Source organism: Toxotes jaculatrix, chromosome 4 (genome assembly GCF_017976425.1).
Source record: "Toxotes jaculatrix isolate fToxJac2 chromosome 4, fToxJac2.pri, whole genome shotgun sequence".
Taxonomy (NCBI): domain Eukaryota; kingdom Metazoa; phylum Chordata; class Actinopteri; family Toxotidae; genus Toxotes; species Toxotes jaculatrix.
This window is the reverse complement of record NC_054397.1, coordinates 4027523-4054813: the sequence shown is the minus strand read 5'-3', so window position 1 is coordinate 4054813 and position 27291 is coordinate 4027523. Positions and strand designations below refer to the sequence as shown.

The window sequence follows — 27291 nt, the reverse complement described above, 5'->3', positions numbered from 1 at the left end:
CAGTTGGCATGGAAATTTTCAAAGCAGGTGAAAAGCAAAAAGCATTTTCTGCACGGTACCTTCTTCTTCTAGTCTTATCATCAATTTTTTTGGGAGGAGGGGGGCGGCATGGCCTCTGTATTTTGGGCATTTGGGTGATTTTAGAGCTGCTCAGAGTATGAGTGAGCAAGTTCATTCTAATCCTTATAAGATCACCTTAACAGGAAATACTGGGTCAATGTGGGGACTGAAGCTGTGGCTTTTAGGTACTTTCTCATAACACTGAAGTGATGAGAAATAAAAAGGATCAGTTGCTGCAGTCTGTCTTCTCAACAATAATTTTTGTTGCTAACAGCAGAGCCTCTGGGTTAATCCCGAATGTGTTCAGGATTAACCCAGAGAAGTTTGAGTAGCAATGTTCTCACCTGGCAACAAAAATTAAAACTGCTCTGGACAATAGACCAGATGACTATATGCAACGTGAAAGATTTTGCTTGTGGTGACGAACCCACAGAATTACCAGCTGACTTTGCAGTTTCCCTCAGCTCTGTGGAGCATTTTAACTTTGCAAAACTTAGCGACGAGCTTTTAGCTGCTCAACAGTCAGATATGTTTCCTGGGAGTTGGTGGAGACCTGACCAGAGCTGGGGTAAATATCAAACTCACATTCACCAAGGCAGACAGCCAATAAAGGCTGTCTGTTTTATGTGAAAATGTTTGCCCCCCCCAAAAAATTAAATAAATAAAATTGTGCTCTTCAGTATAATTCTGCATTCCTAACTCAAATCAAACCCTTGGAGTGGGTCATGCAAGACTTCAATATAATCTGCTTTGGAAATGATAAAAACACTCTGCAGACATCTTTCACAACATCGACGTGGAGAATAAACCATCTCTTTGGCTGTGGATTTCTTTTGCAGGTGCAGCCAGCCTCGGGGACGCGCGTCCGCTGCGCGTTCCGGCTTCACGCTGTACCTCCCACTTCTCCGGCTTGTTTAAGTGCTCGCCTCCTTAACTTCAATGAGCGCTATTGTTGAAAAGTCGCTGCGGACACTGACAGACGGAGCGGAGCGAGTGCGCTGCAGTGAGACACGCGTTTTGGTTTAAACTCTGTGTGGACGGTAACTCTGCTGCGCAGCAACAAACCGCATTTTAACAGTTCTGGGTTTTGCATCGAGAGACACGCCGACAAAGTGGATAAAAAGTTTGGGTAAAAGCTGCTCCAGCGCATTCCCGCGAATTTTGGATTACTTAGACAAGGTAAGCGGCTCCTGTGCTTCTGGCTCACTGACTTTAATTGTGGTTTTTAAACTAGTGTGCATTTTTGTTCACAATGCGAGTGACTGAATGGCACAATATCTCCTTCTACTCCTCATTTGAGATTATTGTGGTTTTACTGCCTTCTACGTGACAGAAACCCTGCTCTTGTCCGCAGTCTTCTAGATGCTGTGATATCGATTAGAACCACAGAGTTAATCAGTTATTCTGTAAACACTGACGCTCTTAGAGGCTCTGATAATTGATCCAGCCTCAGCTCCCTGTTGTGCCTTTACCAAGCCCGGTTCGCATGTGAAAGCTTCCCTTGTGGCCGGTGACTTTGTCGGCGCGTCCGTGCATTCCTCTCCCGGCTCACGGGTCACTATCTCGGGTCATGATCTGCCTGCCAGGCGAGCTGAGAGGGACGCACGGACAGGCGAGACACTGAGGGGAGTGTTTCCTGCAGAGATATGTGGAAACAGGATTAGCTCTTATCGCTGTCGTTGCTCCGGACCGCGGTCGTGTCGAATGCATCGGATTAGAGGTCGTTATCTGCTCCTCCACGGTTTCTCTCGCTTCTGACAGTTTGTTTTCACCTCAGAGGGGAGACTTTAATCTGCATGATTGGCTGGAGATATTCCCATTGGGACATACAGGCTGTCAGTGGGTTTGTAGTGATACATTTATAGCGTTTTGCTGCGGCGCGCATATCTGCGAATATGAAAGCGATGTCGTTTTGTATTTTTAGCATTTCACCCTTGTCATTTCAAAGAATAAACTGTCACCGTCAACAATGGAAACACTAATCAAGACATAGATCTTTATTCATATCTAGAGCTGCACTTCATGGCAGTACAATATATAATACGAGCAGCGTGTTAGGCAGAGTTTGTTTATGCAGGGCTGAGCTGTTCAGAGCGGAGCTGCAACAATTAGTTTAAAAAAATGTGACAGAAAATCTGGTAATAAATGAGTCATCTGGGTTATTAATCTAGAAAAATATGCAAAGCACTTGGTGTTTACAGCTTCTCTGATTCTCTAATTTTAGTAGTGTAACCAGTGTAAATGAAAGAAGTTTAACTCTTGGACTGTTGATCGGACAGAAGAAGAAGAATTTAAAGAATGAACATTCATTAATCATTTAATCTGAAACACAATCCAGAGATTAATCAGCAGTGCAAATAATCAATAGTTGCAACCTCAGCTGTGAAATTTGCACGTGGATGTGCAGTCCCTGTTTAGAAATATAACCTGACTGGGATGGTGGTGAGATGTGCAACAGTATTACAAGAAAACAAAATTATATTTCACATCTCGTTACATGTAAAAATAGTATTATATTAGTACTATAAGTGTATCGTAATGCCTGGCTGAGTTCAGAGAAATCTAATGAATCCATACAGTGATGTGCTGATCGTGAGATGATGGCTTTACCTTACATATAACTTGCTGCCTTCGCTGTCAGAGGGCTCTACGAGGAGATCGGGTACAATAAAGGTTTTTCGAATCAATACTGGTTGGTGAATGGGAAGAAAAACAAACCCAGAGAGGAGTATGAGTATGGGAAAAGCAAAGAAAGGTGGAGACAGAGGGATGGACCGCAGTACATACGGGAGAGAGGGAGAGCAAAGCAAACATTCCTGACTCGGTGTCTCAGCAATTTAATTAAGGTTTCTGTGAGATGCTGCAGCGAGCACCTCGAGGTGAAGGCTTAACACCGACTCCACCCCGTTTCCAGCCTGGACTAATCCCAAGGGTCAGCTAATAAGTGTTTGGGTCATGCCACCATGACAACTAGATAGGGGGGACCCCAAAGGAAAGCTCCCCAATCAGGGAGTTAATAACCCCATGAAGGAAGTTAAGAGGTACAAGGTGAAGAGGATTGAGACGTGGATTGGATAGTGTGTGCGTATGTATGTGTGTGTGCGAGGATGAAATTTCAGTTTTTATCAGCCTCACCAACTAAAAGCCCCTCCTCTTAGTGGGGTTTAAGTGTGCCCTGTGGTGCTCTGATGTTACACACACACACACTCCAGGTCAAATTTCGGTCACTGTACCACTGCCTGGGTAGATTTTTATAAGGAAATAAAATATGGCAAAACTGGCTGTTCTCCGTTTCTGACACTTGTAACTGAAGTCCTGCTTCCTGTAACATGCTGCTATTTCATATATTCCACTACCTTTTAAGTGTTGATGGACTGGCAGCAAAGTTTGTTTTGGCTTTCAGGGACAGAAAGTGTCTCCCTGCTTTTGCCATTCTGTCATTCCTCTCTCTCTGTTCTCTGCATCCACAGTGTTTGACTTGTGCAGACGTGACATTTTTACCACTGCAGAGAGGCTCGTTTCCAGCCTCACCCCTGTTGCTCTCTTGTTCTGGTTTCTGTTCGATCTGTTTTCCATCTTGGTTTTCATCTGCTTCCCTAATATTTTCTCTGGATTTCTCTTTTATGTGGAATGGGGTGTCACACTCACTCACACTCAAATCCTCGTAATACCCGATGCCATCACCAGTCAGAACATTGATATTTGATGAGTCTGCAAAACCCTTCATGAAGTTCAGTGATAATGGTTTTTTTAAAGGCCAATGCTGAAGTTTTTCAATTTCCGCTTACAATATCTCCGCTTTGCAATAACAGTATGTTTAACATTAGGGAAAATGGTGGGGAAATAAACTACGGTTAGAGCATAGCTAAGCATTAACGATATTTTGCCTTAGTTTTTTTTGGGGGGGGCTTTGTGGTGAATTGGAAGGCAGTTAACAGTTATCATCAGTGTGCCAATGGTGCATACATACAGTTGTAAATTAAACAAGAAGAATATGTGGAAGCAGGTTCAGTAAAGACATTTATGGTCAGTATGTGTAGGATTTTAAAGTTTCTTGCTTCAGCGCCCCCAGTGGTAGTATTAAGAATAACACTGTGGCAGAAAGCAACACATGCTGCAAAACTTGGCAGCATTTTATTTTTCCAACTAACAAGGACAAATGAATAAAAAGTTATTTTTTCCCTTATTCCTTTGTCTTTTTCTCTTCAACAATATGCCACTTAGGCTTGACAACATTGGCTTTTTTTCTTTTTCCTCCATCATTTAGCTTTTAAGCACAAAATCAAACTGCACATAAAAAAACAGGTGGAAGAAATCTCGACCTCCCCTCGCTTTTTGCAGATGTATAGGCGGGGCAGGCTGAGCTGCTTGTCGGCTCATTTGGGAACGTTTAAGGAAGCGGGGACCTCACAGATGGAGCGGACGTTCAGCATCAAGCCTCTGACTGCTGATAAATCATTCTGCTCGGTTCAGACATTATGCTGCTCAGGGCTGATTTTCCTCTCATGAGCAAGCGTACCTGAAACTCTGCAGACATGCTGAAACAATCTACAGTAACAAGCTGTTATGATAATGCATGCTGACGACAGTTTGTTCCCCTGATTTGCTCAGAAATGTGCCAGAAAAGTTTTCCCAAATTATCCAGACCCATAAATCAAAATTAAGTAAGCTTGTATGTTTCTAGAGGTACAACTATGATTGCTTTCATTATTAATTAATCTCTTGAGCGAAAAATTGCTAATTGCAATTCTTTGGTTTGTTTGTTTTGTCCGACTGTCCAAAACCAAGAGATAGACAAGGTGCAATGATATAAAACAGATTATGATTTAACGAATATGAAAATTAGTAATTGGAGTAATTGGAGCAGTAGAGATGTCAGTTATACAGTATGCCCTGATCATTGTTTTTAAAAGGTTGGATTTAAAGATATTGATTGACCACGTACATTATATTGCCTCAAATTGTCAAATGCTATAGTTGTTAGTAATGGATACTCCTCTGTATTGCAGCTCTACACATATACATCCAAATAACATAAAGTTGCTGAATACGCTATTACTTCCATGGTGGCATTTGGGATATTGCTAAATTTAGTTTCAGTTTTCAGTGACATGAAAAGGCTCACATTACGTCTTTACAAGCTTCCTTGACACCACAGGAATGCTACACTCAAACCTACAACAGGCTAAGGCTTAGGAACCTCTTCTTTCCTAGAACTCGACCCCCACCTCCTCCCCTTCACCCCCAGGGAGGGTTTAGGGGTTTCTACTCCTTTACTAACCTGTGAAGCGTGTCTGTAAGTACCTTCCCCCATCATCCTCACAGTGTGTTGTATAAACACGGCGGTTCAGTAGGAAGGTAAAGAGCGTGACACATATAGACTCCTCATAACATTCCACTGTGGTGCCAGGAGACACCAGGAGAGAAAGATGCCTCTAACGGCAGATCTGTGGTCAGATTTCCCTATGTAGAAATATGAAGCTGAGATTGCAAAACGTGTATTAAAAGTGTTCAACCAGGATTGGGGTATACAGCCATAAATAAAGTGCTTATGTAAGCATCGAGCTAGCTGCAGAGGGTAAGCAAGCATTACAAGAGTTGCTTTTTTCTGAAGTCATATCAAATGCAACATTTCAAACAAAACTCAAAAACATATTTCCAAACACACAAGCTGTAACTAGCTACTGGTACGATAAATCAATTTGGACGTTATTTTGAAGTGAGCCATTTTTCTCCACTGCACCGCTGTACCAGATCTTAGGGTTCCCCCACATGCCAAATCCCACTTTAACCAATGGGGATGGCGAAAATAAGTAGGTCTGCCACTTTGGTCCAAACTGTAAAATCGTAACTACAATATTGATTGCCACAAAATTTTGCACATTCATGATCCCCAGTGGATGAATCCTACTAACTTTTTGATCCCCTGATCCTCTGGTGCCACTGTGAGGTTGACATTTGTGGCTCAGAGCAAAATAGTGTGACAACTATTTACTGGATTGACGTGAAATGTACTTCAGATATACAAGATCCCTAGATTATATATTCTAGTGATTTTGGAGATCCTCTGATTTTTCCTCTAGTGCCACCAGCAGGTCAAAGGTTGAGATGACGTGCTCATGGTCCCAGAGAATAAATCAGAGTTTAAAGATAAAAATCTGCATCTATAATCGGAAAACAGTCTCCTTTAACAAAGTTGTAAAGCAAATATCATACACTTGTTTTTTGCTGTGTGAGAACACAGAGAAGCAGGGACTATGCTGTATATACAGAAAGCTTTCATTTTTCAGACTTGACACTTAATCTTCCTGTTGTCTTAAAGATAACACATCCCTCCCCCTCCAGCAGCCATACCACTACCTGAGGGCAAGGGGAGGTGTGTGTGGATAATGTGGTAGATTAGGGGAACCCCACCTTCAAGTCAAGCACCCTTTTGGTGAGACACCCCTCCTCCCCCTTCCCCTGAGGGCACATATTCTAGGTGTGCACACACATCCTTTCATTCCCATTCAACAGCCCTCATTCATATACACTCAGGTTGGAAGCAGACAGTGGCTTGGGGGCTCTAGGGCCTCACAAAGCACTTCAAAGGACTGAAGTCTGGACCTGTGATGGTCTGAACAACTCAAAGTCTCAACAGGTGAGGAGAGATGCCATTTGACAAACAGAAGGTAACTGGCCGTGTTGGTTACCATGGACGCGTGCGTTGAAGTTCACACTCGTGTGTAGTGCATTATTATGTGTCAGGATGTGTGAAAGATCCCTGAGCCATAGTTGCCTCAGGTGTTTAGGGGAATGGGTCTTGTTCCTGTGTGTGTCTGCATTCAGGTGCACATGTAGTATCATGTTCTCTTTTACTCTCATTTTGTTGTTGAGTTGACATACAGGCCTTTTTGTGCAACTGCAAGTCTGTGTTTGCCTTTCATGTGTAATTCAGCTTTTTTTAAAAATGTATTGTCACAGTGATAATGTGGGTAAACCAAAAGAAACCACTAAGATCAATCAGTGAACTAATTAACCCATTAATCAAAACAAACCTGTGTTTGACTTGTTTGAAAAGTGTTGTAAATGTTTTGATAATAACAGTGCAAAAAGAAGAACTTGCACTTGGATAAAAGTTGTGGGAGTGAACACAGAGAAGAAGCAAAATGTATAAGACCGTGAGAAGAATGTGGAATGAACTAACATTGAGGAGAAACATGAAGTGTATGTGTGAGGAGTGTCAGGGGGAGGTGACTCTCCTGGTAATTTGTTTTCATGTAAAACTGCTGATTTTGATTCGCTTCCTCCATTTTGGACTGCTGTTGGTCAGTGGGCCAAACTTGTGTGTCACATTTTGCCAAAGGTGAAGTCAGCGTGGAAGTACACCAGTATTTTCTTTTTCATGTTGCCTCACCTCTGATTTGTTTATGACTTTTGTACATGTGACTTAAAGATTGTGGACGTCTGTACTTTAGCTGTGGGCTAGGTTTTTGTAGCCATTCTTAGTTTAATTATATATACACCTCTAACAATTTATTGAAAAAATTGTGGTAGGAATAAATTAAGATTTGATTTATAGTTTAGGAGGAGTAGGAGTATCACTGGAAGGGCTCAAAGGTGGATGAGATTATTCCACTGTTGGTTTCTCAAGATAAAAACATTTAGTTTGTAACCACACATGGTTACAAGGTCCTACTTTCATCTCAGGAAGCTGCGGCTGCAACTTCACCACAGACAAATTTAAAATTAAATGACCATTAATTAGTGTTGAGTGTTTAATTTGAGGATTCCTCCTTTCATATGTCAGAGGATGAAATTAAACTAAATTATAGATTGCATTATATTCACTGCTTGATGAGACACCAAAAGGACTAAAAGTCGCTGTGCTACAGAACAAGTAGATCAGCAACAACTGAAACACAGCTTTGACTGAAGGTATGGTACTCCGCTTGTTCCTCAACAAATTCAACCTGTAAAACTGTGATCAGCTGTATATGTATAGTTTGGCCCTAAGCCAGGTGCTCAGTGTTTGTGCACAACAGGAATTATCACTCCACAACTGGTAAATAACAGCCTCAAGTGTATATACATAAGGTTTAAGTGCTGTTTGTGTGTATGCTCAGCCTTTGAGAGCCTTTCAGTCTTATAGTTGCACCGCTGCAGGAGGATCAATGACATGCACACTCAGTAATCCACACTAATTTAGAGACTCACCGAAACATATGTGTCAAGAAAAAGCAAACTTCTGGGTACTGATTTGATCGACTACAGGTACATGCAGTACACTTGCACACATTCATTCTTGCACAGCTTCTCCTCTCTCTGTCACACACACATTCACACATGCATGCACACAAAATCAGAGTGCTCCTTGGAGGCCTTGCTGCAGCTGGCAGGGGATTAAGAGGTCAGGAGTCATGGGGGGGGGGGGGGGGGGGGGGGGGGGGGGGGGCAGTCAATCTACAGACCGTGGCAAGAAACTGATGAAACAGAAGAAACACAGGCAGACAGAAGGGACATACCGATATAGTGCTGAATCGGAGTGAAACACACAATCCAGATTACCTAAGTAAGAAAAATCGACCCTACTGAGCACGTACCTCACAGCCGAGTACGTTCTCTGGTTCGCTGTGCTTGCACTTGGCTCTAAGCCAACCATCTGATGATGCTTGGACCACCAAAGAAAGACAAACAGATCAAACCAGCATGTTGGGGCTTGTGCAAGATTCGCAACTGTTACTCATTTCAGTGATCTTAATGAGAGCAGGTTAAGGTCACGATTTCCACAGTCAGCTTTGCACTCAGTGTCAGAAATCTTGCAAGGTATGTGGCATTTTGAAAGTAGAGGTGTGTGAGGTCAGCTGCAATAAAGACGCAGACTTAATATAGATTAATGAAGGTAAAGATTTAGGGCAGTAAGAGTATGATAAAAAATTCTAAGACATAATATTGGATGTCTTTGTTTCCATGTCATTGAGAAGAAGCAGAGTTAACTTGCTTGTTGGCAAATTTCTGACCAGTTCCACATTTTACTGAAACACTCGAAATATTCTTTGATATATTTCTTGAGCCTGACAACATCTGTCTCCACTGTTACAACAATGAGGCCACGGATGGCAATCCTAAAAAAAACCCAATAAATCACGAGGGGGAGGGGATAGGCTAAATGATCCATATAATCAAAAAGTATCCATATAAAACTACTGTGGGTGTGAGAGTGTTTCTGTAAATTAAACGGCTTTGCCTCGTACTGCTGTGAAAAAAGGCAAAGACAGGGCTAAGCTATGTATTTTATTGTTTGTGGGTGACATTGCACTGTTTGCGTTGCTGTAAAACAGGAACACAAATATTAAAATGTGCTGAAAGCTGAGAATAATTATACAGAGCAAGCAAAGTCCAACAAAACCTTCTGTCGACTTCAAACAGTTTTAAGTGTTTAGTATGAAAACTATTCCCTCATCATTCCCACATGGCATGTTCGCTGAGAGAAGAGGAATAGGAATAAGACTAACAGCTTTTAGTTTGGTCATGTTCTTTGCACAAGGCTAAAAAAGACAGACACTCATAGACATTTCAGGTTTAAAAGAAGATTATTACAATTCATCAGCTCTCCCTCCAGCTTTTTAACTAGCTCTTTACTTGAGTTAGAGATCTCAGATGAAACATCAGCCTAAATTGCTTTGCACTTGACTCTGCACTTTACACATCCTCTGCCTGTGGTATTTGTAATTTGGATATCTTGTTCACAGATGAGAGCCGAAAGCCACTTCAAAGATACGGCAAGCGGATCAGAAATTAGGCTGCAGCAGCTTTGATGCACACTGGCAGCAAAAGGAGGGAATAGTGGAAGTGTGTGTGTTGTGTGTGTGTGCGGGCTGCTTGTGTTTAATAAGGGCCACAGTTTTATTGGGATTTTGGACTGAGATACAGTACATGGATATGCTTTAGTTACTGCCAGTCCAACACATTGTTGGTTTGCCTGTATTTCATAGGATGATTGTGCATGTGCTGCTAATTTGTGTGCCCAAATCATTAGTCTGAGGGAACTAATTAAAAAAAAAAACTGGAGCAAATTGAGGATACTGATTGTTAGTTTTAGGTTGCACGAACTAAACATTGCACTCTGACACCTGCCAGGCTCTGTTTTAAAATTGTAAAGAGGACAGTGTTTGTTTGACAGGGGTTTATTTCTTTGTGTCTGTCATATGTGTTGTACCAGTGCATTAGCACAGGTCCCTAACTAAACCAAGACAATCTATAAACACAGACAGACCAATACAGGTCCAACACAAGCAGTCAGTAGGTCAGTCAGCTGCAGAAACGTTGCTGACGAGGCCAAGACACACCAGACTGTTACTCTCATTGGAACAGATGGGACATATTAGACAAATTGAGGTAGCAAAGACTGATGGAGCCATTTCCCAGCCTCATGGCGGAAAAGGAACTTAATATATCTGAGCTGGGTTTCAGTGGGGTTGTTGGTCAGTTCAGAGACTTCTGGACTTCGCTAAACTCCCTCACTCATTAAAATTTGATGGCTGTCATTATTCAAAGGGTAAGGGAAAGGTGTGTGTGGGGTTGAGAGAGGGATACGTTCTCCCAAGTTAGTTGCAATTCCTTTAGTTTGCCAGTGGGTGATGGTGGTAGATTCCAAATGCAACATTAAATTTAGCCCTTTAATATGTATTTACTTCATATTATTTTCTCTCCTTCATTAGAGTGTTTAATATCTCAGACAGGACAGAGAAAACTATTGAAATGTGTCAGCTGAGGGTAAAGACACATGAGGGTCGGCACACAGAGCAGCTGAGTAAGCAAACAACAGTGGACATGGAGTAAAAACTGTAGGTTCGCTCACTAATGTCCCTACAGTTGAAACAAACAGAGAGTATTTTCATAAGTGGCAGCAGCTTGAAGGACAGATGAGCCTACACAGATATTAACCAGGTCTTTGTTTTAAGCACATTCTTTCTTGAGTTTAAACGGAACTTGGGTCACAAGATTTGGATCAAAACCACTGTGAGATCTGCAATTGTAGGACAATATGTACTCAACTTGTGTCCAATGAAATTTAACAGAAAGATTAACAAAAAAACATTGTGTAAAAATAAATTTGAAGTCCCTGCTGTGATCTAAAAGGATGTCTAAAAGAAACCCAGGATTGAAATGACAAGACATGATGGACTGAATTTACAGCGTAATACGAAAACCTTAAGAAAAATTTAAGTTCTGTTTTTGTCGAGCTGTGATTGATCGAAACATGATACGTACAAAGGGACAGTGTGGAAAGGGAAGTGTGTTTCTATTGAGCAAAAATATACATTTCTCCACATGCATACCTGTGTCTTTACTCACAGCTGTCATGGTTAAAACTTATGTGAGGAAATTGGTTCCAGTGTATCTGATCTCCATCTCTTATCTGAATCACACTTAACACATGCAAACTGCATATGCTCAAACATTTGCTTGTCCTGTTTGTGGCCATGCTGAACCTCTGCATGTTCCTCGACCAGCTGCAACAGTCACACACTGTATCTTCCCATGAAAACGAACAGATCAGATTCTATCTTTAAAGGAATCTGAAAGAAGCATGGTCACTCTGTCAATGGACTTTTTGAGCTCCTTCAAAAGTTATCTACCTACCTATCTGTTTCCACAAGGTTTTAAAAAAAACTTTATGACAACATTCTAGTGGCTCATATATGTGACTTCACGTTTTTTTCCCTCTTCCCTGTCACTTTCTGTGTATTTATATGAAATTTTAAAACAAAGTTAAGTAACAAATATTGATAAAATAGCCAAACCATCTCACAAGGCAAGCATTGTTTGTGCGAAATCAAATGAGGTAACTTGTGGCTTCTGTGTTTGTGTTTCTGTGCGTGCATACACGCTCCATCCATCCACACAAACACAACAATACCATTTTACTCCCTATTCCCAAACAAACCAAACATCCCCACAAGCCTCTGGGCTTTTTTTTCAGAGTCGTGTGTCAGCGCCTGGGCTGCAGTGGAGCGTGTCGTCGCCATTCCTTCACATCTCTCCTCAGAGTCCAGTTACACCCCAGAGGGTGCAAACATGTAAACTGGCAAGTCTGGGATTAAAAAGAAGCCCTGCGTAGGGCTTCGACACAGGCTGCACAAAACTGAACTTTTTCATATTTACAACATTTTGCACACCTTTTTCATTGTTGCACAGTATCTACACCATCATCTGCTACTGTTCAACAAAGCCATGTAAATGGTTATGGTGTGTATATTTTTGGCTTTTACTGGATTCAGTCTGATTTAATGGTACTTTAACTTGTTTTTGGAGTAACACGCGTGGCTGCTATTAAACAAACAGGCTACACAAAGTATATAGTGCATCCAATAGTAGAGTTATATCCTACAAAGTAAAATGCTGTTCTACTGGTTTTCCATGAACCCATCACTGAGTTTAAAGTTTTAAATCTTCACTCTTGGTTGCTTTTGCACCACCTGTGATTAACTGTAGTAACAGTACGCTTGGCTGAGCACTACAGCAAACACTCCTTGAACAGCTGTCAGAATAATAAAAATCTCTATAGGGCGAGATAATCACTGAATGTAAACACACTGAAAAGCACAATCCCTCGCTGAGAAAATGCAGGCCATAAAAATGAAAACAGGGCTGATTTCATTAAAATCTTAACTATTCTGATTTTAACTTATTTCCTTCAGGCATAAAATGGTAAAGTATCAAAACAAGAGAGAAAATATAAATGTCAAAATAAAGGGTCTGAAAAAAGGTCTCACCTTAAAAGAAAGAGAAGAAGCAAGACAGTGTTAATGTGACCTTTGACCATATTCAGCTAAATCACTTGTGGAGTAATGTGAGCTGCTTTTCCTGCAGTGTCACAATACGCAAACTAACAAAATGAACAATGGCTTTACTCAGAACTTTGAACAAGCTGTCTCTTATTTGAGGTGAATGTTCACAGGTTTAGTATCCGTCACTACTCACAGTGGAGCAAGTGCAAACAGAGAAAGAGCCTGGTTTCTCTTTTGATTAATGGTCTGCTGAAGAGATAAGCGCTGTGATGTGTGCGATGTCAGCAGAGGTCTGAACCTAATCTGCTTTGTGAGTTCAGGTAAACATCAAATGTGGTCACAGCATATATATATATATATATATATACAGCCTATATACATTATTTTTGTCAGTGATGGTTTGCTATTGTGAGAAAGTTTGTTTAATAAAAGCAGAAAGTGCTGTGAAACATCAAACTTTACATGAATGCAGTGCGAAAACTGATTTTCTGGCAGTGACATTTTGCACAAATAGCACAGAATGATCTTTGTCCAAACTAAAATTAGTTCCATATTTTCCTTCTCTTGCAGACACAAAGGGTTCTCAGCAGAGTCGCCCTCCCAGGACACATTTTACGTGTCTGTAGCTGCTCGCACACTGTGAAAATAACGGCAGGGATCAGATCTGGTCTTGTAAACTTGAGCAGACGGCCTGGCGTGGCTCTGAACAGCACCACAAAGAGTTAAAAATCAGTTTCTCTGATCCTGCGTAAAATGCAGCCTTTGTTTCTGGGTCATGAACCAGCCGAGGTCACTGCCTTTAACCGAGCCAAACAAACACACACACACACACACACACACACACACACACACACACACACACACACACACACACACACACACACTTCAGTTTGCACTAATTGATTCCCCTTCCAGCAGAGACAAGAATGAGTGTGTGTGCCTGTGTGTGTGTGTGTGTGTGTGTGTGTGTGTGTGTGTGTGTGTGTGTGTGTGTGTGTGTGTTTACTTTAAATGATCTGTCAGGGGTTTATGTAAATAGATAAGTGACAAAGTAAACACCCACTCCACACACACATGCCAGAAATAACATCCCACTTTAGGGATACATTTCAGTGCACACTCACACAACTGTTTGTGCCTCATATTAATCAATTGTCCTGTGTTCATAATTCTGAACGCATTTTCCAATTATAATTGTGTGTGTGTGTGTGTGTGTGTGTGTGTGTGTGTGTGTGTGTGTCCTTACTGGCAGTTCCTATAGAAGTCTCTGTCTGCAGTAAATCCATCCACACTCTCTGACCTAACACTGGGTTAATGAGGTGATCCAGCAGCAGGGGACAGTTGGTAGAAGTCTTTGGCTCATGTGTTTCAGTTTGTGTGTGTGTTGGTGTGTGTGCATGCTTCTGGGCAGTGGATGCAGCAGATGCAGCGTTCATGCTGGTGTGAAGACATGTTTCCATAAGACAAATACGATCCATTACGGAAGTGTCAGTATCAAGTTATAATTTTTTTCAGATTATAACAAGATATTTTCTCGTTATTATGGCAAACAAACTTATTACATAATTACAAGACACTTTTCTTGTTATAAGAATGTACTATTAATCTTGTTAAAATGTGAGGTGTCTGATCTTATAATGTATTAAATAATATTGTTATAATGTGAAATGCATCACATTATGACATGATAACTTAGCATATATTGAAACTAATGTTTGAAAAAGGAAACGGTGTGGAGAGCAAATAAACTGAGGAGCGTAGCTCATTTATATGGTGTGATTAATTTCTGCTTCATGCCTGGGCTGTGACATGGTGAGATTTTGCTGTTACTGAGCATGATGGAAGACACTGTGATAAGTATGTGATAGGTATGATACTGTGATAAGGCATTTGTACAGATAGGCTGCAGTGATACAGTATCTGTCTAAACTTGTTTAAGTTGATTGGGGAGTGTAAACCACCCCACTGTTCCCCCACAGTCCAGCCCAACCTGTGCCCTGCCAGAGGCCAGACTTGGGTAACTGACAGGTGGGTTTAACAAGCATGAAGGGGCCCCTGTTGGGAAAGAGTCCTGCAGGTGATCAGCAGTCAGTAATTACGCCTTGAGCTGGCGGGGTTGGATGGGTAGATGGAGGGAGGCAGGTAGGAGATAAATGGATGAAGAGCAGCAACAAGTGAAGTGAATTTGACTTTATAGCTTTAATGTGCAATAGTACAGTAAACAATGACAGTAGGGTGCAGTAAGAAAAGAAAGTTCATGGAAGGTGCAGAGAAGATGCACGGCAAACAAGGCCATTTAAAACCTCAATTAACCTTTTTGCTTTTGATGAAAAACCTTAATTGCTTCTGTGACCTCCATCAGTATTCAGCTTCAGGCAAGATGCTGTTTCCAGATAAACAGCTCATTTAGATGAGCAGCAAGTGATGGCAGGTCTGGATCTGACAGATCTGAGGGGGGCGAGGTTAGGGACTAAAAATACGCTTCACCACTTCAGGGTGAAAAGTTTGCGTATTTTTTTCAATAACAACAAAATCAACATCAATCAAGCTACTGCGAAGGAGTAGATCCCTATGTAATTCAACTGAATCTTAACTCCAAATTTGAGAATAACAAGTTATATTTGCCTATAACTTGTTGGGTGAAGCCGTCTTAGGCTTTGTCAATAAATGTCAGACTTCATTAATTTCATTTTAAAAAGTCTGGAGTGCAAAGACTTTAAAATGTACGTCACAAAAGACGTTAACGTTCCTGGAGGATTTGTAACCTCCCTGGGAGGATTAAACAAATTTATACCAGCAGTAAGACGGGGGAGGACAAGAAAAGAGTAGACATGTTTGAGAGGGTTGTTTCTTCTGCCAGGTGCCTGCTGGCACACACCTGTGTGAGGCTGAGTGCAGGTGACACACGCTTATTTCCAACTGCTGACAGACAGGACAGGCTCGCAGCCAGTGAAGTGAGAAGACACACACACACACACACACAAAAGCACACATACAATATTCTGACATTCATGACTGTTTTGTTTGCCATAGCTGTTACTGCAGGATGCCTAACTGTGCTTATCGCTGGCTTTCATAGTCTAATAACCTCAGTGGAAAAACCGGTATCACCAAAATGCATCCTGAACCAAGGGGTGTGGCCAACTGTGCCACATGTAAATATCAAACCAGGTGGTTTAATCACTCCTCTTGCATTGTTGGCGAGTTTCCACTCTATATTCTCCTCTCACCAGCTCTACAGGCTCTGTGAAAGTTTTGTTTGTATTTATGTTGTTTGTGCACAATCAGAGGTAAAGCTAGTAACTGGTTTTCATGACTACTATTGCAGTGCCACCTTAACTTGTGGTTACCACATTTTTCTTGTTCTTGACAGTACATATAGTACAAGTAGTAATGTAGTAATAACACTACAAAGACTAAGCCACCTTAAAGCTTTCTAAGGCACTTAGACTTGTTCAACACAGATGTACCCGATACCCAATTATGGTTCTATCTCATTTACATCTGCCAGGAAGCCGTTGAGCTAGTCAGCCAGCAGGCACAGTAATACTAGAGATCTGGCACCGAAACACCAAAATGGAATGCAGCAATTATCAGTGCATCGAGGTGACACCTGTGTCTCATAAGCCAAAATGTCTGATAAGGCAACGTGAGAAAGGTATGTTGATGGCTGAGTGTCAAACTGAAATATTTCAGCCGTCAGCCTCCAACTAATTATTTTTACAGTTTAAACATACGACATGTACACACACTCTTCAGATGTCTTATTTGTATCTTTAAAGTTTTAAAATAGGGCTGAGATGATTTACTGGAACCTATGCTGCTCTAATGTCAGGAACTTGTTACTGCAGTTCTGTTTTGGAAAGACTTCAGCAGGAAACCAAAATCAGTTAAAGAAATCTGTTAGCTGTTGCCCACGAATACCTCAAGCTAAAGACAGATGATGCTGTAAACAAGCAGGTTCTAGTATTTTACTAAGAATGGGATTGTATCTCTTCACAGCAACACTTCCCAAATCCACAGAAGAGAACTGAGGTTCGACAAGCAGCAGCAGAACACCTAAATGCCACTTTGCGTTTTTATCATAGCAGCAGCAGCATAGCTGGCATCTCTGCCATACCTGAGTCAACACCAAAAACACACAGGCGTCGCTAAGGCAGCCACATGGCCCCAAACCATCCACTGAGGTCACTGAGGTTGCTGTTAAATGATGATGGATTATTAGAGAGGAATTTAGTTTGTTGGGTGGTTCTAACGTATTATTTTATAAGATTATCTCCCAACTACTATTATACCTACTGGGAGTGATCAGGTTAAGCAGTGGTTAATAGCTACTGTGCTGCCCTTTCAAGCTGAGAATATGCTCTTTGTACTTTTGCTTGTGTAAAAACAAATATATACTTTTTTTTTTTTTTTTTTTTTTTTTTATCCATGCCTGCTGATCGCACTTTGTCTTTATGTTCCTGAGGCAGACACTGGATATCTTACTTCCACATGAACTGCTGCAGAAACTTTGGACTGTATGTGAACCTACTTCTGCCTAAGACAAAGAAGTTGTCTGTTCAGAAATCTCAGCAAGTTGCCAGCTATTCCTGCGAACAAAACAAAAGCAGAAAGATAGCAGAGACAGTGAGGGGGGGATAGAGTAGTAGAAGTTGGGAAGAGGCAGGGAAGTAAATAGGACTGTTGGAAAAGAAGAAGAATAAGAAAAGAACACAGCAGGTAAGAAAAGACCTGACTCAGATCAGATCAGGATCCAGCAGCCAGAGAAAGCTTGAAGAGGGAGGTTTACTGTAGTTTCAAATGACAGGACGAGATGGGCTGTCACACACCCTGTGATTAATTTGATCCAGAGGTGACTGACATGCTCTCTTTGTGTAAGTGCACAGCTGCGTGCATGTATTTTATCAAATTGACAATATTAAGAAAGATGTTAAAGCAAAGAGACTAGAAAAAGAAATTGAGCTTTCAGCGCAGCTGGAGAGAAAGAAAGCTTTGTACGTTGTGTGTGCAGCTGAGCTTTTACACTAATGCTCAGTACGTGTTTGATTATTTCCTTCACACAGTCCATTGTGTTTGCCGTGACATATTTATGTGCTGCTACTGTCAGTTAAGAGGTGGTTTGGCATTGTCTGCCTCACTGCAGGCATGTAGTCAGTTCACTGTCAGCTGAAGTGAAGACAGAATCAAGCCCTTAACACGGCTTCCCCTGCTTCTTTTAATGATTTTAAGTAAGAAAAGTAATAACATTTTGCTGTTTGGCTCGTTGGATTTTTTTGTATTTAGACACAAAAAGAAAGATGGACAGTAATGGCTGTGCAGAACATTTCTGCATGTGCTTGTCCACCTCTCATTGGTGTCACTGGTTGATCAACAGTTGCAGGAACAGCACGTTTGAATGTCTGAGTTGTTGATCCACAGTATGTTACACCACTTGCAGGTATGAGCTATGTACACAGCGGCTTACAGCAAATTCAGTCACAGGACCTGATCAACAAGCCAACCTCTACAACAATGGCGCTGTGTAAAATAAATACAGTTTACTCATTCATTTCAAAGACCATTCAGCACAAAAGAAAGGGCAGCAAAAGATCGGAAGATGAAATTATTGTTGCCATGAGACTGTGTTTTGGCATCTGCTAAGCATTCAAACTTGTGGATGTATCACTTCAACTGTACTTCCTGAACTGTATTCCATTTTTTAATACTCTTTTTTTCTGTTGCACCTGATACAACGCATACAACAATACAACTACGTTGTATTTTTCACAGTTCGATGGTTTGGTTTGGTTTTGTAACTGTAGGAACAAACCAATCGACGGAAAACATCTGATTCATTTGTGGTGGATTAAAATAAGAGTAAAATCACCCTCGGTGTGTGTGTGTGTTTGTGTGAGTGTGTGTGTTTTTTTCCGGATTAAGATATGTTATTATTTCCTTACACATGCTTGTTTGTGCATGTGTACACACATCCCTGAGCGACAGCACATGTGTATGTACTTTATCAGCTTACACGATAGATTTGGAGCCTAAGAGTTTTAGAAAGACTGGAGTTGTTAAACCGGTGATTTTACCGGCAACCTTTTCAGGCGTGAGGTAACAGGATATTCCACTGTGGGGAGTTTTGGGGGTGTGGGAGTTAAGGTAAGGTTTGTACCACTAACACATGTCCCCCTGTTTTTGTTCCACTAAAATGATGTAATCTCCCTGTAGACCGACTTTCTAACAGAATTTATGATCCATGCTCTGCTGCTTTGTACCTTCATTCCTGACTCTCCTGTTTAGACTAAAACATTCTGCACAGTTTTCTTCGATGCATTTTTTTCCCCAGATCAGCCATTATTTAAATATTTCTTGGTAACACTTGGGATGCCCCAGACAAGGCTGGAGAAAAGAAGAGAAACTTTAAATTCGGAAGAGAAACTCACTAGAGTACATGTAAACTGTAATAGATGTTTACTACAGACTGCTTGGGTGTTCATTTAATGTGCATGTTCAGTTTCTCTTCCAAAAACCTTTGACTAGCCTGCGGCTTTGTTTAAAACCTATCCGTTATTCTGACTGCTTGTGTTTCTTACCCTCGTGTTTCTTAGCAGACTTATCCTTTAATTTTTCTTAGCCAAGTAGCAGCAGTAGTTGTGCTTGAACGGGACTTTCTAGGATTCCTTCCACCTCATTTTGTGCAAATGTCAACACTGTCATATCTGGCTTTTGTCATACACTTTAGGTTTAGTGGAGTCAGGCTTTGTTTACAGCAGATTTTGGATGAATGGAGGCAGTCGTCAGCTACCAGATATTAGGACACTAAATTTCTCTGTCTCCCTCTCTCATGTCCTTTTCCCTCTCAGTTTACCCGTCACACTCATTGCCTATTAGTCTCCTTCTCTGTTTTCTCTCGCTCTCTACCTTTCTCTTATCACGGGGGAGGACAAAGGTTTATGTGGGCCTTTCACTCTGTCTCACAGTGAGAGATGGCTGCAGTGTATTGTGGGTAACAGAATCCAGCTGTGTTGTAGACTGTTTTTGTGTGTGTGTCTGCTGGTGTGAACATGTGCAGGAATGTGTGTGTGTGTGTGTGTGTGTGTGTGTGTGAGCATACAAGTATGTATATGTGGTCATGGCTGTGTGCTGCAGTGCTCTGCAGGTCCTGGGTGTATGTTGACCTGTTTCATGTCATCTTGATGGTGATGTTTCTCTTTCATCATGCGACCTTATCTACACTCATACAAATGGCTGAGGATACACTGTGTGCCATGAAGTCCTAACAGCAGAATACTCACTGTCACATTTAGATTATCAATTTATGAAAGAGCAAAGATAACATAACTCCAAGCTAAGTGTTTACAGTGTAATGGAGGACTGGTTGCACTGCTCTCTGGTATAACTGCTGTACATGTTTTGAATGCTCAGGTTAATATGGCCCGATGGCAGATTCTTGGCTTTCTGATGTGGGCACTGGGTCAATATCAAGCAACGGGACCAACAGGCCAAGATGTTAAAATAAGCACGCACAGATTAAGCTGTAAGCTTTTTTGTTCTTCGCTTCATCTCTTCCTGCATCCTTGTTTCCCTCCCACTCATCCTGTCATTCCTTTGAAAAGCTGAGCCTATTTCAAAATAGGAGGAGGTATATATAAAGCAGCTGTGATCGAAGTTAAGAATAGGTCTGCTTTCCTGCAAGCCGTTTTAAAATATTGTGTTTAGGACATTACTGCTCTGCCAGTTTGTCATTTAACGCTTGTCTAAAGAGCTTAAGAATTCCAAAGTTTTTTTTTTTCTTTTACATGGTTGAACTGAAAGGCAGTTGAAACTCAAGCAGTCAAGCATGCCACAGGAGCAGCATGTAAGACGAAACAGGCACAAGACATACAAGACAAAATTCTGCACAGACTACAATCAGCAATGACAATCCAAAAATCAGCTGCTGTGACATTTACAGGTTTCAAAAGGGGACTTTAAACTGTAACAATATTAAATAACAGCAAATCAGGAGCAATAATAACCGAGGTCTAATTAACCTAATGCCCTGACTGAAACACCAAAGTTCCAGAAAATAAAACCCTTAATCATACACTGTGAAATCGGTTAGTTAGAAAATCAGGACCTGCTACACATCAGTGATTTAGCATAGTCTGTCAACACATGGAGACACACTCATAAGAAGAAGCCCTGAAAGAGAAACTGTCTTTCGTCTCAACCCTATCTACAGGGAAGTCAGAGGTCAGGTTCAGCTACAAAGCAGCAGCCCCGATGTGTGAAGGGATTCAGTTTCTTAAACAAGGATGCTTCAGCAGGGCGGATGCCTGCCGTCATGGAGGTTTGAATCCTTATCCCCTGTGGTTGGAGGTGTTTCTGCCCTACCATCCAACGGCGGGTTTCCCTGAACTGAACTTGCAGACAAACTGTAAATGACACGTCCTTTCAGGAGGGTTTACCTACAGTGCATGTCCTGACACAGGCCTTTTGGAACAGCAGAGCCACAAGACCACATACACACTGTTTGCTTGGGATTTGAAATGTCAGACATGTTACTAAGGAAGGATATATCCTAAAGAGTGTGAAGGGTAAAGCTTGTTATGTTCATTTTAATTTTAATATGGAAACTGTAAGATTTGCATGACTATTTTCTCTTTTCCTGCTTGACTCTAAAAAACAATTATTCTTTCCTTCATATTCCATTCATTCCTCCCCTCCCCTGTAATCGAGTTATTCACTTAGCCAGTGTGCCAGCAGCAGCAGCAGCAGCACCCTTAAAGGAATGACGAGCTGCTCTTATTATAACCCTGTTACTGTTCTATAAACAGTAAGTGACTGCACACAAAGAAAGATCCGGATTCCCGAGCAGAGTGTGTCATTAAACCGAGACATGTACCTTAAACAAAAGAATCCTTGTCATAGCAGTAATACCTTGTCATACATGGAGCATGTTGTCGCGGAGTTTCAGTGTGTGCATCAAGGTGTGTGTTGATGTTTGTGTTGGCTTTATGTCTTAGTGAGAATAATGCTGATGATATCAGCTCTTTTTCTTCTGGCTGATGTGACAGAGTAGTTTGGTGACTCAAGCAACGTGATGCCAGACATTTCTTTACATCAAGAGCTTTACACAGAGGAAAACTGACACTGTCACGTTGGCATTAACACAGTGATATTTCAATGTCTTGTGTCAAATAAGAGCATTAGAAAGAATGTTTTATCACACAGTATCTCATTCTGCACATGAAATATTTTATATAAGTCCCCCCTAATTAAAAAGCGTGTTTTGTTTATTGTTACTTCACTTGGATGTTTATCCTTCACTGTGCGGAATGATGGATGTGCCGGATTTAACTGCTGATAAATTTCTCTTTGTTTGTCTTAAACCTGAGTCTTTACACACTAACCTGAGCCTTTAGAATGGCACATTGTTGTTATATATTTTGTGTCAAACAGTCACAAAAGTCATGTAATAGAAGAGTGGCTAATCAGTCATGACTTTTCTTGTTGTTTTGATCTTTTATTAGTTGTTACACTCAGCAAAGAGGTTGTGTTTTTGATCATGCTAGTCTCTTTTTCACAGGAATTGTCCAAAACAACTTCAGAGTGTAATAAAATTAGTGGGAAAAGTTAGGCCGTGAGTCAGAGTACAAGTCATTAGATATTGGTGTGGAAAGTGCTGCCATGTGGCCATTTATGAAGCAGTTCAGGAGTTAAAGGCAAAATGTTGTATCTAGATCACTGCAGGACACGCACACAACCAAAAACCACAAACAAAAGCTGACGTAAACAGATTTTCCCGCCATTTTCAAGTTTTGGCCCCAACAGAGAGACACTGCACCAACAGGACTCAAACGGAAACCGAGTTGTAATTGGGAACTGATTTATAAAACTTAAGCGCCTGTCAAATAGCAGACATCACTGTGGTTTACAACAAGACAGGGCAGATTGAGAGAGGTTTCTTCCATTCACTCAGAGTACTTTGTATCCCACCTCATTTATTTTCTTGCCTTGTTGCCACACATTTTTCAGTATGTGGTGGTCGCTTTCTATAAAACACAGAAAAACATTAGGAACATGCTGAGAACTGGTATTCACAGACCAGCCAATTAAAGCGTGGTACTTATTGTTTAGTCTGTCATGTGAGTAGCAGGTTAGAGGTTTGATCTTTCTCGAGTATGCCACCAAAGCCCTCCCACAAGACTGTCAGCTTTGGCAGCTTCTGGTTTATATTAGCTGCTCTCGAAATCCCAATTTTGGTTTTTAAAACACACACAAAAAAATCTTGTTTACCACTGGAGTATCAGTGCTCTTTCTTTCAACAGTCACCTCTCCGTTTCCCTCCCTCATCCCCCACTTTCTTCTTTTTTCCCCTTCCCTCTTTTTCTTTTGTGTTTAATAAAGACAGAATTTGAGAGAATATTGCAAATTCCTGCCACACTGACAAGCCCTGACCTCGCTCAGTGCATGTTATGAAGAGAGGGGAGACAGAGTGGAGACAAAGGGCAGAAAGGGAGCAGAGGCATGGAGGCAGAGGTGCGCTCCTGATTTCAATAAAACATCTTAGGTTTCTCCGAAACTTCCACCTCAGGACTCTTGGAAAGGGCAGGAGTGCAAGAGTTTACTAACACAAAAAGGTCAGAGGGGAGAAGGGAAGAGGAAATAGGGAGAGATGAGAGGAAGGGGGAATAAAGAGATATGTACTGCTTATATACTTATGCTTTTGTGGAGCTGCATTTGGACAGTTTGGCTGATGAAACCTTGTTCTGTAATTGTGACACACATTCATCACCTTAGTCTTATGAATTAGAGATATTCAGCCAACTCCATCCTCCATCTCTGTCAAACACACATTCTCACAGACACACATATCCTTTGCCCAAAACAGAGCCTCTTGTCCCACAATTTCCTATTGTCCTGTGTGGTGCTCCCATGTTTTTGGTAATATGATAAAGCAAATATGTCAAAACGTGATTGAATGTTTATGTGTGTGTGTGTGTGTTTTCACACTCACAGCATATTTTCCTTGGGCATGTTTGTATGTTACAGCCATGTGGCTGTGGGTGTCCAGCTGCATCACTGCAGACTCCGAGTCACGGGCTATGGACTACTTCATAAACACAGTGAAGAGCCTGAATAGGTTTCTCACTTACCCCAGGAGGGGTCAACCTGGGTGGCCTGTGATAACCTGTCGCCTTGGCCTGTGGGCCCTGATCCCTTGGGGTGTCTGCTCATTAAGGACATAAAACATAAAATTCACTGTGATGGAGCAGTCAGTGTTGTTGTTTATATATATACCTATGCAAGTGTGGATTTCTGTGTGCTTGAATGTGTGTACAGACATGTTTGTGTAAGGGATAAAAAAAAATTCCTCTGATATTTATTTATGAGCAAATCGAATTAGGCTTTAGGAATGAGTTTGAGAAAAAGACTTCTCAAATAATTTTAATATATTACACACAATTTTATGTCTTAATTTGATTGATTCAATAAAATCTCACTTTTAATTATGACCACCTTAGTATGCAAATGGTGACTAACACCAGCCATTTTTTCTTTCTCTTATGTCTTTCAGAGTTTCAAGCTTGACATCACCATGTTGCCCTATTTCCTGCTCTTGTTCCTCTCATCTGGTCTGGTGTTATCCTCTGACTGCCCGGCAGACTGTACCTGCCAGACCCAGGACACAATATTCTGCATTAATCAACACTCCAGCACTGTGCCCCGTGTGCCCACCACCACCCGAGACCTCTTCATCTTCCAGAATGGCATCAACTCTTTGTCCCAAGATGACTTCAAAGGCCTGGTGGAGTTGGAGATGCTAGACCTGAGTCAGAATGAGCTGACAGAGATCCCAGATGGTGTGTTTGAGATGTTGTCAAAGCTGAAGAACTTGGATCTGTCCTCTAACCACATTACCCACATTTCCAAAGACAGCTTTTCTGGGTTGGTCCAGTTGGAGAGGCTGTATCTCCATTCAAACCGCATTCAGAGTATCCATATGAATGCTTTTGAAGGTTTAGAGATGCTACTGGAACTCAAGCTCCAAGGGAACCAGCTCAGCTCTCTACCATACCTTCATTTCCCCAAGCTTCTGCTTCTAGACCTCAGCCACAATAACATCCCAACCCTGTCAGCTTCAGACCTCCAGACTCCCCACCTGGAAGCCCTTAAAGTGTCCTCTTTGGGGCTTACTACTTTGGATGTGGATCTCATAGCCTCCCTGGGGAATCTCCATGAGCTTGACATCTCTGTAAACCAGTTAACTGAGGTTCCACAGGCCCTAAAGCAAGACTCCCTCAAGGGGCTGATCAAGCTCAGCCTGGCAACAAACTCATTTGGTGAGCTCAGGGTGGAGGACTTCCAGAAACTGACTGGACTTCAAGAACTGGATCTCACTGGACTTAATCTCCAAGGTTTTCCCCAGAATTTTTTCCAGATCTTCCCTAGGTTGATGCACCTGACAGCAGCTGAGAACCCATTCAACTGCTTGTGTCCATTAGCCTGGTTCCCTGTGTGGCTAAAAGAGAAGGGTGTGAAACTTGGGAGACATGAAGTAACCAGATGCCACTTCCCTCTAGTTAATGCTGGGAAGATGCTTTCAGAGCTAGAGCACAAAGATTTTGGATGTCCACCTACCACAACAGTGCTGATTGGTTCCCCCATTGGAAGTACTCCTGTTCCCCAGATGCCCACCACATCTCCTGAAACCACTCATACCAATGCTATTCCTCCTCCACCACCACCCAGTGAGGAAACCATCTCCTCAATCACAGACAGCTACCCCCTTCCACCAGAACCTCCAGTGTCCCCCAGCTCCACCAGCAGGGAATATGAACCGCACATCTGCCCACCAAATATCTGCCTCAATGGGGGCACTTGTAATTTTGACCCACGGGGTCAACTCAGCTGCCTGTGTCCCTCAGGAACTTCTGGCCTCTACTGTGAAAATGTGGATGAAGTTCCTGAGCCACCAAAAGCTTCAACAACAGAAGTTACGGAAGATCCCCGCGTGCCGTCAGATGATTCCATCAGTTCACGGCAGGTGACCTCCACATCTATTCTACTTGACCTGCACCGCTTCATCGAGACAAGACCACACATCCGTGGCATCAGGTTGACCTACCGTAACCTCTCAGGGCCTGACCACCGCCCAATTATCCTGAGTGTACCGGCATCCTACCCTGAGTACACCCTGCGTGGTTTGAGACCGAACTGTACCTACTCAGTCTGTGCAAGTCCCCTGGGTGAAAGAGTCAACTCTAGGGCCAACAGCTCTGTTGAAAAAGGGTCATGTACAGAGGCTCGCACCGAAGGGGTCCCTTTAACATCCTCAGAGCCCAGGGTGAAGACAGAGAGCCCAGTAACAAATACTCTAATCCCTGCCATGGCTGCCCTGGCACTGGTGCTGGGGTTGGCTGTGGTGGCTGGGACAATCATCTGTCTGCGGAAGAGGAGGCAGGCCAAGGCAGGAGTGGAGCTGGAGCTGGGCCCGGCTGATCCCGATCCCATGGAACTGGAAGGGATCAAGGCCTGTCTGGAGAATGGGGGGAATGGTACACTATTCCACAAACAGCCTGAGATCGATCGCTGTCACACCCCTCAGCTGCCTCCATCCTTGCAACAAAACGGGGGCTTGGACTATGAGGCACCCTTGATGCAAGGACACTGCCCATCAAATAACAACCTAGCTTCCCTAAAGCCATCTTATTTCTGAGATGCAATAAAATACAAACACTTGGAAAGATTTTGGAGAGAGTGGGCTTGCCCATCAGGACTTTTGAGATCCTGCTATGCTCACTTAGTGGTTAAAAATCTAATTTTCATTCCAGTTTCACACATCCACAAATTGAAAAGTGGCACTTGCTTATTTGGACTTGTCTAAATGATAATGCTACAGAATGGATTTTAAAGACACTAAATGATGAATTTCGTGTATTGTAGTGTATTGGATATGTGCTAAACCACGGTGGGACAATAAACAGGATGTGGTTTGAAGTCATCTAGCCAAGTTTAATGGTGGTGAGACCTAACCAAGTGATTAATCTAAGTGCAATCGATGAGAAGGTAGCAGACAGAAAACGGAAGTGCCTTTTTGCATTGACACAACTGTAATCGACGGCTCATTTTTAAAAATTTCTTTGTTTATATTAAAGAATCTATGTGAATGAGCTGTAATCTTGTTGCTGGATTTGGGAGATACAGTAAGGAGAAAAGTGCCTCAGTGTTTGGCTACAGAAGTGGAGGAGAAGACAAAACAGGGATGCAGATGCAGACTTGCCTGGACCACACGTCCTGGTACGAAATGGGGTTTTGAACAACTCCAACTGCTCCGTGGAAATTATAAAAAGAACTTGCACTGAAAAGAAATATTCCTTTTCCGTTCTGGTGTCCCAGTCACAAACTGCCACAAGACTGATGGTCACATAAGAAAAGATATGTTATAAAGCTAGTAATAGGTTTACGACCATAAGAGCTGCCTAAA

General features: G+C 41.9%; 1 protein-coding gene across 1 annotated transcript; it reads left to right on the top strand.

Annotated features, from left to right (window-relative positions):
* The first annotated feature begins 1017 nt into the window (after positions 1-1017).
* LOC121181081 (vasorin-like) lies at positions 1018-27291 on the top strand. The gene is made up of 2 exons (XM_041036873.1): positions 1018-1239; positions 24382-27291. Exon 2 carries the CDS (start codon positions 24403-24405, stop codon positions 26521-26523), a length of 2121 nt encoding a protein of 706 aa, XP_040892807.1. The 5' UTR covers positions 1018-1239; positions 24382-24402; the 3' UTR covers positions 26524-27291.